Raw genomic sequence first — 15016 nt, forward strand, 5'->3', positions numbered from 1 at the left:
CATTGTAGTTATTGACACAAACCGGTGCGCCTGGCAACCACTATCTCAATTGTCTCAAGGCTTAAAAATTCTTAGGTTTTGTACACTCAATGTATATAGATAATGGTGTGTGTACAATGCATTCAGAAAGTATTCAGACTCCTTCCATTTTCCACATTTTGTTACGTTACAGCCTTACTCTAAAATTGATTAAATACAATTTTACCTCAATCTACACACAATACATAATGACAAAGTGAAAACAGGTTTTTAGAAATGTTTGTCAATTTATTACAAATAAAAAAACAGATACCTAATTTGCATAAGTATTCAGACTCTATGCTATAAGACTCAAAATGTCAGAATAATAGTAGAGAATGATTTATTTCAGCTTTTATTTATTTCATCACATTCCCAGTGGGTCAGAAGTTTACATACACTCACTTAGTATTTGGTAGCATTGCCTTTAAATTGTTTAACTTGAGTCAGATGTTTTTGGGTAGCCTTCCACAAGCTTCCCACAATAAGTTGGGTGAATTTTGGCCCATTCCTCCTGACAGAGCTGGTGTGATTGAGTCAGGTTTGTAGGCATCGTTGCTCGCACACGCCTTTTCAGTTCTGCCCACAAATTTTCTATAGGATTGAGGGGTCAGGGCTTTGATGGCCAATCCAATACCTTGACTTTATTGTCCTTAAGCCATTTTGCCACAACTTTGGAAGTATGCTTGGGGTCATTGTCCATTTGGAAGACCCATTTGCGACCATGCTTTAAGTCCCTGACTGATGTCTTGAGATGTTGCTTCAATATATCCACATAATTTTTCTTCCTCATGATGCTATCTATTTTGTGAAGTGCACTAGTCCCTCCTGCAGCAAAGCACCCCCACAACATGATGCTGCCACCCCCGCTTCACTGTTGGGATGGTGTTCTTCAGCTTGCAAGCCTCACCCTTTTTCCTCCAAACATAACGATGGTCATTATGGCCAAACAGTTCTATTTTTGTTTCATCAGACCAGAGGACATTTCTACAAAAAGTATGATCTTTGTCCCCATGTGCAGTTGCAAACTAGTCTGCCTTTTTTATGGCGGTTTTGGAGCAGTGGCTTCTTCCTTGCTGAGCGGCCTTTCAGGTTATGTCGATAATGTAAAATGTAAATGTTTTACTATGGATATAGATACTTTTGTACCGGTTTCCACCAGCATCTTCACAAGGTCCTTGCTGTTGTTCTGGGATTGATTTGCACTTTTCACACAAGTACATTCATCTCTAGGAGACAGAACGTGTCTCCTTCCTGAGCGGTATGACAGCTGAGTGGTCCCATGGTGTTTATACTTGCATACTATTGTTTGTACAGATGAATGTGGTACCTTCAGCCATTTGGAAATTGACCCCAGAGATAAACCAGACTTGTGGAGGTCTACAATTTCTTTCTGCGGTCTTGGGTTATTTATTTTGATTTTCCCATGATGTCAAGCAAAGAGGCACTGTGTTTGAAGGTAGGCCTTGAAATACATCCACAGGTACACCTCCAATTGACTCAAATTATGTCAATTAGCCTATCAGAAGCTTCTAAAGCCATGACATAATTTTCTGGAATTTGCCAAGCTGTTTAAAGGCACAGTCAACTTAGTGTATGTAAACCTCTGACCCACTGGAATTGTGATACAGTGAATTATAAGTGAAATAATCTGTCTGTAAACAATTGTTGGAAAAATTACTTGTGTCATGCACAAAGTAGATGTCCTAACCGACTTGCCAAAACTATAGTTTGTTAACAAGAAATTTGTGGAATGCTTGAAAAATGAGTTTTAATGACTCCAACCTAAGTGTATGTAAACTTCCGACTTAAACTGTATAAAGGTCCAACATTTGACAATGCATGTCAGAGCAAAAACCAAGCCATGAGGTCGAAGGAATTGTCCATACAGCCCCGAGGAATGTGTCGAGGCACAGATCTGGGGAAGGGTACCAAAACATTTCTTGAAGCTTTGAAGGTCCCCAAGAACACTGTGACCTCCATCATTCTTAAATAGAAGAAGTTTGGAATCACCAAGACTCTTTATAGAGCTGGCCGCCCGGTCTACTGAGCAATCGGAGGAGAAGGCCTTGGTCAGAGAGGTAACCAAAAACCCGATTGTCACTCTGACAGAACTCCAGAATTTCTCTGTAGAGATGGGAGAACCTTCCAGAAGGACAACCATCTCTACAGCACTCCACCAATCAGGCCTTTATGGTAAAGTGGCCAGATGGAAGCCACTCCTTAGTGAAAGGAAAATGACAGCTAGGGATGTTGCGGTGACAGTTTTACCGCCACACCGGTCAAGTTATGAAGGCCATCAAATTATATTGTGACTGTTGAGTCACGGTAATTAAGCTTCTCCATGTTCTGATGCTGCTGCTGGTTAGTAGCCTACCAAACTTGCTAATTGCCTGGTACTCCGCACTCTATGGTCCCTCTAATCCCTCTGACATCAATACAAATGTAATCAATCAATCAAATGTATTTATGAAGCACATTTTACATCAGCGGATGTCACAAAGTGCTAATCAGAAACCCAGCCTAAAACCATAAACAGCAAGCAATGCAGACGTAGAAGCATGGTGGCTAGGAAAACCCCCCTAGAAAGGCAGAAAACTAGGGAGAAACCTAGAGAGGAACCAGGCTCTGAGGGTTGACCAGTCCTCTTCTGGCTGTGCCAGGTGGAGATTATAAGAGAACATGGCCATTAAGGCCAGATTGTTCTTCAAGATGTTCAAACGTTCAAGATGACCAGCAGGGTCAAATAATAATCACAGTGGTTGTAGAGGGTGCAACAACAACAGGTCAGAAGTAGATGTCAGTTGCGTTTTCATATCGGCGCATTCTGAAGTTGAGACAGCAGGTGCGGTAAAGAGAGGGAGAGAGTCGAAAATAGCAGGTCCGGGACAAGGTAGCACGTCCGGTGAACAGGTCAGGGTTCCCTAGCCGCAGGCAGAACAGTTGAAACAGGAGCAGCAGCACGACCAGGTGGACTGGGGCCAGCCAGGAGTCATCAGGCCAAGTATTCCTAACGCATGATCATAGGGCTCAGGACCTTCGGGAGGGGAGAGAAAGAGGGAGAGAGAGAGAATTAGAGGGAGCATACTTAAATTCATACAGAACACAAGATAAGACAGGAGAATTACGCCAGATATAACAGACTGACCCTAGCCCCCCGGTACAAAGACTATTGCAGAATAGATACTGGAGACTGAGACAAGGGTGGGTCGGAGGACACTGTGGCCCGGTCTGACGATACCCCTGGACAGGGCCAATCAGGCAGGACATAACCCCACCCACTTTGCCAAAGCACTGCCCCCACACCACTAGAGGGATATCAACAGACCACCAACTTACTACCCTGAGACTTGGCTGAGTATAACCCACGAAGATCTCCTCCACTGCATGAGCCCGAGGGTGCGCAATCAAACACTTCATGATTCATATATTATCACTTGTGAATGATGCCCAGCAATAGAAACAATGCCTTTTTTCCCGACTTTAAAAAAATCCTATTCACACACCTCATGTAGCCTAGCCCATAGGCCTACAGTATATGTTTTTTATTTTACTTAACCAGGTAGGCCAGTTGAGAACAAGTTCTCACAAGTTCTCAACTGCTACCTGGCCAAGATAAAGCAAAGCAGTGTGACAAAAACAACAACACAGAGTTACACATGGGATAAACAAACGTACAGTCAATAACACAATAGAAAAATATATGTACAGTGTGTGCAAATGAGGTAAGATTAGGGAGGTAAGGCAATAAATAGGCCATAGTGGCGAAATAATTACAATTTAGCATTAACACTGGAGGTATAGATGTGCAGATGATGATGTGCAAGTAGAGATACTGGGGTGCAAAAGAGCAACAAAATATAAATAACAATATGGGGATGAGGTAGTTGGATGGGCTATTTACAGATGGACTGTGTACAGGTGCAGTGATCAGTAAGCTGCTCTGAAAGCTGATGCTTAAAGTTAGTGAGGGAGATATAAGTCTCCAGCTTCAGTGATTTTTGCAATTCGTTCCAGTCATTGGCAGCAGAGAACTAGAAGGAAAGACAGCCAAAGAAGGTGTTGGCTTTGGGGGTGACCAGTGAAATATACCTGTTGGAGCATATGCTACGGGTGACCAGTGACTGGGGCTTTACCTAGAAAATACTTATAGATGACCTGGAGCCAGTGGGTTTGGCGACGAATATGTAGCAAGGGCCAGCCAACGAAAGCATACAGGTCGCAGGCCGAGCATACAGGTCGCCCAGCTTTTCACAGGAGTCGCTAGAGCGCGATGGGACAAGGACATCCCTGACGGCCAAACCCTCCCCTAACCCAGACAACGCTGGGCCAATTGTGTGCCACCCCATAGGTCTCCCGGTCACGGCCGGCTGCGAAAGAGCCCGGACTCAAACCAGGATCTCTAGTGGCACATCTAGCACTGTGATGCAGTGCCTTAGACCACTGCGCGGGAGGCCCTAGGCCTTTATGTTTTGATAAGGTTTGTATTACAACTGAAGCGGCCAAATAACTTCTTAAAATTAAGCACATTAATTCACTTTACAAGGAGTGTAGCGCCTAACTGGCATACATAAGCAGTGTGTGAGTTTCAAGTTTGGGAAAGAATTTACCATAAAAATGCACCTTTATAATAAAAGCATTACATACATAATTGCATTACGGTCACTTTTGATAATGGTGTTTTCCGCTAATGGAACATTTGCGCTTGTAGCCTACTACTATGTGCGCATTGCTGCACGTATAATGTGAAAAAATAACCTAATAGTTTATCAACATTTTAAGCTAAACGTTCCGATCTGTTGCGTAAGCCACATTGTGTTGATAGTGGTTGTATTATTTTGGAATCTATCGCATTTCACAACTGTCCCAGTCTGTTAGGAATATTTATTTCCCACACAGAGTAGAATAGGTCGACTTTTGTACTATGGGGGATAGTAGATTGACATAGGCTAGTGCTTTTGCTGTTTGTTAGGGCTACTCATCTTGCTGGCGAAAAGTAAATGTGGGCAGCTCTTCCAATATATTCAATATGCACCTCGCAGTTGCATCCCTGATGTGTCCATCTTCACTTGTAGCCTGTGAGATATATCTGATCACGTGATGGTGAACCATGAGAGTGGTGATTCGGAGCACACAGCACTCAGGGAGAAGGGCATAATGGCCAAAGGACGCAAAAGGCATGGAATTTTTTAGGTGCATTACGGCCACACAAAAGGGGAAGCCGCCCTTAAAATTCTATGCATTATCAAGTGTTTATCAAAAAACAAAGCAGAGCTCATGCCTTTCAAGTTACTCTCTAATGATGATTTGAAAAAAGTGTCACATCATGCAGCCTTACAATTTATTACAAATCAAAACATATAGCCCAACATTTGCAGGACGACTAAAGTTACATTAATAACTCAAAATTAAGCATATAGGACTACCTATTTCTTTGTTAAGCGCTCAACACAGAATAACTGCATGTGCGCACTCAAATCATTTGGAGAAAATATCCTTAATTTTTTTCAGCTTTGTTCAATTGTATTCTTCATACTATAAAATAATGCCACGGTATTCTAAGCAAATCTTATCTGCTAAATGAAATAGTGTAGCCCACACCCATTTGGCATTGCCAGATCTGGGCCTTACATAAGGACAACTCAGAGTATGCTATTCTGTTCTTGTGAAATAGACAACATGTTCTTCATATCATGCTTCTTTAGACCTGTCTAAAATAAATAGATTTATTGTGAAGGTGTAGGCTTTATTACATGGATTTATTATGCTTTTTAAAATATAGATGTTCCTAAGGTCTGCATCAGTGGCTTGTAGGCTATGTGTGGAAGCCAGGAGATGCTAAACGTGTCTGTTAATTAACGGTCAATTACCGTGAGACAGAGTTATTTGCTTGACAATCACCAGCTGACGAAAATTGGTGACCGCCACAGCCCTAATGACAGCCCAATTGGAGTTTGCCAAAAGGCACCTGAAGGACTCTCAGACCACGAGAAATAAGATTCTCTGGTCTGATGAAACCAAGATGTAACTATTTAGCCTGAATGCCAAGCATCATGTCTGGAGGAAACCTGCCACCATCCCTACAGTGAAGCATGGTGGTGGCAGCATCATGCTGTGGGGATGTTTTTCAGCGAACGGGGACTGGGAGACTAATCAGAATCGAGGGAAAGATGTACGGAGCAAAGAACAGAGAGAACCTTGATGAAAACCTGCTCCAGAGCGCTCAGGACCTCCAACTGAGGCAAAGGTTCAACTTCCAACAAATACTTTTGTAAATGTGATATTTCAGTTAAGAAATATTTTATGAAATGTGCTAAAAGTACAAAAAAAAACTGTTTTTGCATTGTGTGTAGATTGATGAGGGGAAAAAAACAATTGAATTGATTTTTAGAATACGATTATAATTTAACAAAATGTGGAAAAAGTCGAGGGGTTTGAATACTTTCCGAATGCACTGTATGAATACTAATCAGGATACAGTATATTAGTGTTTGTTTCATAAATGTTTTACAAATGTTAGAATTCTTCTTACACTTTGACATTAAAGATCTACATTTGTGTAGATTGTTAACATAAAAAGTACAATTAAATCCATTTTAATCCCACTTTGTAACATAACACAATGTGAAAGAAGTCAAGGGGTGTGAATACTTTCTGAAGGCACTGTACAAGTCTAGATGAAAATCTGAAATCTATTACTCTTGTTATTCCAAATGCATTTGTGGATCTTTTCTGCTGACAAAAAAACATGCATTTGTCTTTAATGCATGGTCTGATCTAAACATCAGAAGCTATCGAGTGGAATAGTTACTTTCTATGTTATAGATGGGAATGGTTTTTCTGCTGGTGTATCCTGAGGTAGCTCCTGTCTGAGAACCTCTTCCCACAATTAGTGCAGGCGAACGGCCTCTCTCCCGTATGGACCTTCAAATGCCTCTTCAGATGGTGCTGGTGGGAGAACCTCTTCTCACAGTGGGGGCAGGTGTAGGGTTTCTCCCCTGTGTGGACCCTCTGGTGCCTCTTCAGGGTGAACGAGTGTGAGAAACTGGCTCGGCATAGGTGACAACTGAATGGTTTCTCCCCTGTGTGCATCCTCTGGTGGATCTCCAGCTGTTTGCGGAAATTGAAGGCTTTCCCACAGAATGAACATGGGAAGCGCTTCTCTTTGCCACCGGATCTGATGATAGTGTCACCACTACTGTCATTTCTCAAAGGGCATATGTAGCCATTTAGTGTTGAGGCACTGGCATTGTCTGAGGTCTGGTTTAACATAAGGAGAGTGTGAGGAGGATGAAGGCCAGGGAGGGTCTGTGTTTTTGCAAGGTCCATGTTCCAGTTGATAGATCCTATAGAAGGCAGGCTGAAGGCTGCACCTTTTAGGGGGTTTACCTGAGGTGTCATCAGTCGCTCTGAATCACAACTATAGGAGCAGGACGGAGCATCGCTAGCCGAGTCTGTGTCTGTTCTCTCCCGCTGCATACGGACACGCCCCCGTCCTTGCAGACCAAATCTACCCCTCTCCCTGGTCTCAGACAGTCTGTCGTCATAGAGACTAAGTTCAGCTGTTGCTTTGTGTTCGACTGTCTGTTTCTGGTTAACAGTGTTGTTCCCAAGTCCAGAGTTGAAGACGCTGTCCCATCCACTGACCTCCACCATGTCGCCTCTGGTTCTGCCCTGCTCATTGATGTTGTCCCCTGGGCCCTTGGCTACACCAGTCTGGGTCTGGGAATTCAAAAGGGCTGCCCAGTCCCCTCTGTTAGCCTCCAGCCAATCACCTGCAGGGAGAGGTTAGAAAATAGACTTTACAAACATGGTTGTTTTATTTGTCAATTACCTGGTCAAGTTCATACATTATTAGGGATTCATAACCCTTTCCTTATTACACATTTTGTTGTTACAGCCTGAATTCAAAATGGTTTAAAAATAAACAAAAAATCTCACCCATCCACATACAATATCGCATAATGACAAAGTGAAAACATGTTTAAAAAATGTTTTAGCAGATTTATTGAAAATAAAATACAGAAACAGCTAATTTATTTAATTATTAACCCCCGAGTCAATACTTTGTAGAAGCACCTTTGGCAGCGATTACGGCTGTGAGTCTTTCTGGGTAAGTCTCTTAAGAGTTTTCCACACCTGGATTGTGCAACAATTGTGCAACATATTTGCAAAATTCCTCAAGCTCTATCAAATGGGTTGTTGATCATTGCTAGACAACCATTTTCAAGTTTTGCCATCAATTTTAAAGTACGTTGAAGTCAAAACTAACTCGGCCACTTAGGAACATTCACTGTCTTCTTGGTAAGAAAATCCAGTGTAGATTTAGCCTGTTTTAGGTCAATGTCCTGCTGAAAGGCAAATTAATCTCCCATTGTCTGATGGAAAGCAGACTAAACCAGGTTTTCCTCTAGGGTTTTGCCTGGGCTAAGCTCCATTACGTTTATTTTTTATCCCGAAACACTACAGTCCTTAACGATAACCCATGCCCATAACATGATGCAGCCATCATTATGCTTAAAAATATGGAGAATGGTACTCAGTAATGTGTTGTATTGGATTTGCCCCAAACATAACACTTTGTATACAGGACAAAAAGTTAATTGCCTTGCCAATTGTTTTGCAGTATTACTTCAGTAACTTGTTGCAAATAGGATGCATGTTTTGGAATATTTTATTCTGTACAGACTTACTTCTTTTCACTCAGGTTAGTATTGTGGAGTAACTACAATGTTGTTGATCCATCCTCAGGTTTCTTTCCTCTCCGCAACTTTGTAGTGACTGGTGTAATTAATAACTTCCGCATGCTCAAAGGAATATTAAATGACTACTTTTTTTTTTTTTTTTTTACCCAATAGGTGCTCTTCTTTGCGAGGCATTGGTAAACCTCCCTGGTTGAATCTGTGTTTGAAATTCACTTCTCGACGGAGGGTTACAGATCATTCTATGTGTGGGGTACATAGATGAGGTAGTCAGTAAAAAATCATGTTAAACACTATTGTTGCACACGGAGTGAGTCCATGCAACTTATGTGACATGTTAAGCAAATGTTTACTCCTGAACTTATTTAGGCTTGGCATAACAAAGGGGTTGAATACTTACTGACTCAAGACATTTCAGCTTTTCATTTTTTATTCATTTGTAAACATTTTGAAAAACAATCTTACTATGACATTATGGGGTATTGTGTGTAGGCCAGTGACAAAAAAAAGAAATTCAGGCAACAAAACGTGGAAAAGGTCAAGGGGTGTGAATCAAGAGGGGCTCCTCAGAGGAGGAAGGGGAGGACCGACCTCCTCAGTGAATTTCATAAAAATAAAGTTCCTTTTAAGATAAAACTATACTAAATATATTAATAAAATAAAATGTTATTTGTCACGTGCTGTATAGAACAGGTAGACCTTACAGTGAAATTCTCACTTACAAGCCCTTAGCCAACAATACAGTTTTAAGAAAATACCCCAAAAAAGTAAGATAAAAATAACAAATAATTAAAGAGCAGCAGTAAAATAACAATAGCGGGGCTATATACAGGGGGTACTGGTACAGAGTCAATGTGCAGGGGGGGGCCCTCCGGTGTCGAGGTAATTGAGGTAATATGTACATGTACGTAGAGTTAAAGTGACTATGCATAGATAATAACAGAGAGAGTAGCAGCAGCGTGGGGGGGGGGGGCAATGCAAATAGTATGGGTAGCCATTTGATTAGATGTAATGGAGTCTTATGGCTTAGGGGTAGAAGCTGTTTAGAACCCTCTTGGACATAGACTTGGCGCTCTGGTACCGCTTGCCATGCGGTAGCAGAGAGAACAGTCTATGACTAGGGTGGCTAGAGTCTTTGACAATTTGTGGGGCCTTCTTCTGACACCGCCTGGTATAAATGTCCTGGATGGCAGGAAGCTTGACCCCGGTGATGTACTGGGCCGTACGCACTACCCTCTGTAGTGACTTGTGGTCGGAGGCCGAGCAGTTGCCATACCAGGCTGTGATGCAACCCGTCAGGATGCTCTCGATGGTGCAGCTGTAAAACATTTTGAGGATCTGAGGACACATGCCAAATCTTTCCAGTCTCCTGAGGGGGAATCGGTTTGGTCGTGCCCTTTTCACGATTGTCTTGGTGTGCTTGGACAACGTTAGTTTGTTGGTGATGTGGACGCCAAGGAACTTGAAGCTCTCAACCTGCGCCACTACAGCCCTGTCGATGAGAATGGGGGCGTGCTTGGTCCTCGTTTTTCCTGTAGTCCACAATCATCTCCTTTGTCTTGATCACATTGAGGGAGAGGTTGTTGTCCTGGCACCACGCGGTCAGGTCTCTGACCTCCTCCCTATAGGCTGTCTCATCGTTGTCGGTGATCAGGCCTACCACTGTTGTGTCATCGGCAAACTTAATGATGGTGTTGGAGTCATGCCTGACCGTGCAGTCATGAGTGAACAGGGAGTACAGGAGGGGACTGAGCTCGCACCCCTGAGGGGCCCCAGTGTTGAGGATCAGCGTGGCGGATGTGTTTTTACCTACCCTTACCACCTGGGGGTGGCCCATCAGGAGGTCCAGGATTCAAGTACAGAGGGAGGTGTTTAGTCCTAGGGTCTATAGTTAGTGGTGAGCTTTGTGGGCACTATGGTGTTGAATTCTGAGCTGTAGTCAATGAATAGCATTCTCACATAGGTGTTCCTTTTGTCCAGGTGGGAAAGGGCAGCATGGAGTGCAATAGAGATTGCATCATCTATGGATCTGTTGGGGTGGTATGCAAATTGGGTGGGTCTAGGGTTTCTGGGATAATGGTGTTGATGTAAGTCATGACCAGAATTTCAAAGCATTTCATGGCTACAGACGTAAGTACTAAGGGTCGGTAGTCATTTAAACAGGTTACCTTAGTGTTCTTGAGCACAGGGACTATGGTGGTCTGCTTAAACATGTTGGTAATACAGACTCAGACAGGGAGAGGTTGAAAATGTCAGTGAAGACACTTGCCAGTGGGTCAGCACATGCTCGGAGTAAGGTCCTGGTAATCCGTCTGGCCCCGCAGCCTTGTGTATATTGACCTGTTTAAAGGTATTACTCACATCGGCTGCAGAGGGCGTGATCACACAGTCTTCCGGAACATCTGATGCTCTCATGCATGTTTCAGTGTTACTTGCCTCGAAGCGAGCATAGAAGTTACTTAGCTAGTCTGGCAGGCTTGTGTAACTGGGCAGCTCTCGGCTGTGCTTCCCTTTGTAGGCTGTAATAGTTTGCAAGACCTGCCACATCCGACCAGCGTCGGAGCCGGTGTACTACGATTCGATCTTAGTCCTGTATTGACGCTTTGCCTGTTTGATGGTTCGTCGGAAGGCATAGCGGGATTTCTTATAAGCTTCCGGGTTAGTCCGCAGCTCTACCCTGTAGCTCAGTGCAAATGTTGTCTGTAATCCATGGCTTCTGGTTGGGGTATGTATACTAACGTTCAAAACTTTGGAGTCACTTAGAAATGTCCTTGTTTTTGAAAGAAAAGCACATTTTTTTGTCCATTAAAATAACATTGAATTGATAAGAAATAGTGTTAAACCCTTTTCAGCTGTGCTAACATAATTACAAAAGGGTTTTCTAATGATCAATTAGCCTTTTATAATGATAAACTTGGATTAGCTAACACAACGTGCCATTGGAACACAGGACTGATGGTTGCTGATAATGGGCCTCTGTACGCCTATGTACAGTCGGAACTCCGTTTTTCACAATTCCTGACATTTAATCCAAGTAACAATTCCCTGTCTTAGGTCAGTTAGGATCACCACTTTATTTTAAAAATGTGAAATGTCAGAATAATAGTAGAGAGAATGATTTATTTCAGATTTGATTTCTTTCATCACATTCCCAGTGGGTCAGAAGTTTATATACACTCAATTAGTATTTGGTAGCATTGCCTTTAAATTGTTTAACTTGGGTCAAATGTTTTGGGTAGCCTTCTACAATCTTCCCACAATAAGTTGGGTGAATTTTGGCCCATTCCTCCTGACAGAGCTGGTGTAACTGAGTCAGGTTTGTAGGCCTCCTTGCTCGCACACACTTTCAGTTCTGCCCACACATTTTCTATAGGATTGAGGTCAGGGCTTTGTGATGGACACTCCAATTCCTTGACTTTGTTGTCCTTAAGCCATTTTGCCACAACTTTGGAAGTATGCTTGGGGTCATTGTCCATTTGGAAGACCCATTTGGGGCCAAGCTTCAACTTCCTGACTGATGTCTTGAGATGTTGCTTCAATATATCCTCATGATACCATCTATTTTGTGAAGTGCACCAGGCCCTCCTGCAGCAAAGCACCCCCACAACATCATGCTGCCATCCCCGTGCTTCACGGTTGGGATGGTGTTCTTTGGCTTGCAAGGCTCCCCCTTTTTCCTCCAAACATAACAATGGTAATTATGGCCAAACAGTTCTATTTTTGTTTTATCAGACCAGAGGACATTTCTCCAAAAAGTACGATCTTTGTCCCCATGTGCAGTTTCAAACCATAGTCTGGCTTTTTTTATGGCGGTTTTGGAGCAGTGGCTTCTTCCTTGCTGAGCGGCCTTTCAGGTTATGTCGATATAGGACTCGTTTTACTGTGGATATAGATACTCTTGTACCTGTTTCCTCCAACATCTTCACAAGGTCCTTTGCTGTTGTTCTGGGATTGATTTGCACTTTTCGCAAATCTCTAGGAGACAAAACCAGTCTCCTTCCTGAGCGGTATGACAGCTCTCCTTCCTGAGCAGTATGACGGCTGCGTGGTCCCATGATGTTTATACTTGCGTACTATTGTTTGTACAGATGAACGTGGTACCTTCAGGCATTTGGAAATTGGCCTTGAAATACATCCACAGGTACACCTCCAATTGACTCAAATTATGTAAATTAGCTTGTCAGAAGCTTCTAAAGCCATGACATCATTTTCTGGAATTTTCCAAGCTGTTTAAAGGCACAGTCAACTTAGTGTATGTAAACATCTGACCCACTGGAATTGTGATACAGTGAATTATAAGTGAAATAATCTGTCTGTAAACAGTTGTTGAAAAAATTACTTGTGTCATGCACAAAGGAGATGTACTAACCGACTTGCCAAAACTATAGTTTGTTAACAAGACATTTGTGGAGTGGTTGAAAAACGAGTTTTAATGACTCCAACCTAAGTGTATGTAAACTTCCCTTTAACTGTAGATATTCCATTTTTTTTTAATTCAGCCGTTTTCAGCAACAATAGTAATTTACAACATTAACAATGTCTACACTGTATTTCAGATAAAAATGTATGTCATTTTAATGGACAAAAAAACTTGCTCTTCTTTCAAAAACAAGGACATTTCTAAGTGACCCCAAACTTTTGAACAGTGTATATATTTATTTTTTTACTTTCACTTTCACTTGTCTAGCTAGCGACTCAAACAGAGAGAGAGAGACAACTAGCTAACATAGCACATCTAACACTGGAGCACTTCCAAGTCAAGGTAAGCTTTTGGTTTTATTAATTTATTACCGCCGGTGTAAATACTAAACCGCTTGCTGAAAACTAACGTTTGTTGCTGATTTACATTTACATTTAAGTCATTTAGCAGACGCTCTTATCCAGAGCGACTTACATTTATTCATGCTAGTAGCTATATATGCTGACTATGATGTTAGGTGACAACGATGTAGGCTGTGAGTAGCGGTTAGCAGTTATGGAATGAAGGTTTGGCTTGGAAAGTTTTTTTTGTCCAGGAGGAGAGCGCATAGATGCGAGAACGAATTATACAATGAGCAAATGATCATTATTTTTGTATGTGGCTGCTATGAAAGTGAACTGTGTTTGTGGTGATCAGGAGTGTATTCATTCTGCTGATTCTGTTGAAAAACATTTCTTAAACGGAAGCAAACGGAACGAAACGGGGATAAACATACCTACATTTGTCCAATAGAAACTCTCATTTGCAACTGGACTAATGACTACACCCTAGATCAGCTAGATGCAGGCAAGAGTGTGCAAGCGGTATTGAATGTGTCAACTGTCTGGATTACTCTCATTTTTCTCTTGACCTTTTGTAGCAACCTCATGATGAGTATAGGCAAAATTTGAGTATCGTGTAGTATCCTAAACCTGTCGATGTTACATTGGGCTGGATGAATAAAATACGAATGACAGTCATTCAATATGCTGTAATAGAAAAGGCCATGCTCATAAAAATAAAATAAATCCTCCCTCATCTTAAATGGCACCGACCGACCGCCACTGGTGTGAATACCTACCGAAGGCACTGTATCTACCTCAAACACTCCAGTATCGGTGCACATTGTACATTTGGTACTGGCTCTGACCCTGTATATAGCTTCCTCTCTTATTTCTCCTTTTCAATATATTTTTTATTAGTTATACTATTTGATATTGAATACTGTACTTCTGGGTTGGGCTTGCAAGTTAAGAATTTCACTGTACTTGCTTTGCATGCGACAAATAAAACTTGAAACTTCTGAAGGTAAACATAACTTATTTTGATTTTATTTTTAGAATGAAGCAAAAACAACAGCCAGGAGTATCACTATTCCCATTGAAGATCTATTACTGTATGGAGGCTACATGTATTTCTCCCTTACCTTGCTCCCCCATCTTTAGTCCACTCAGCAGGTCAATGCTCTCTGGTTCATCTTCTATAGTCTCCTCTTTGACCAGCAGCAGATCAGGCTTCCCATCCTCCATGTCTACTGACTGTAAGAGATATAGAGTGAGAGAATGTTGGATCAAGACATCTGATATCAGCACCCTGCTATGGAGCATCTTCTGATTGGCCAATGAGGGATTGCTATGTAGCGTAAATGTAATGCTATTACACTCTTTAATTGGTTGATCATTGAAAGGAATGGTCCCACACTTAAGATACAATTAATCAAGACCTGGGCCCGTATCCACAGAGTCTCAGAATAGAATTGCTGATCGAGGATCAGGTCCCCACCTGTCTATGTAGTCTTATTCAGTATGATCGAAAAGGCTAATCTGATCCTAGATCA

General features: G+C 42.1%; 1 protein-coding gene across 4 annotated transcripts in view; it reads right to left on the bottom strand.

Moving 5' to 3' along the window:
* Positions 1 to 253: 253 nt before the first annotated feature.
* The window catches only part of LOC115145633 (zinc finger protein 34-like), a 37082-nt gene continuing 22319 nt past the window's right edge, over positions 254 to 15016 (bottom strand). For 2 of the 4 annotated variants that reach the window (XM_065003967.1, XM_065003969.1), the window contains 2 exons: positions 14606 to 14717; positions 5338 to 7793 (listed from right to left, as the gene is read on the bottom strand). In XM_065003967.1, coding sequence (XP_064860039.1) covers positions 6838 to 7793; positions 14606 to 14717 — 1068 coding nt within the window. In that variant the 3' untranslated portion in view covers positions 5338 to 6837. Of the gene's footprint in view, positions 3056 to 5337; positions 7794 to 14605; positions 14718 to 15016 lie in introns of those variants that run through there. The other 2 variants (XM_065003970.1, XM_065003968.1) reach the window with 2 other exon arrangements.

The sequence above is a fragment of the Oncorhynchus nerka genome, linkage group LG18 (genome assembly GCF_034236695.1).
Source record: "Oncorhynchus nerka isolate Pitt River linkage group LG18, Oner_Uvic_2.0, whole genome shotgun sequence".
NCBI lineage: Eukaryota > Metazoa > Chordata > Actinopteri > Salmoniformes > Salmonidae > Oncorhynchus > Oncorhynchus nerka.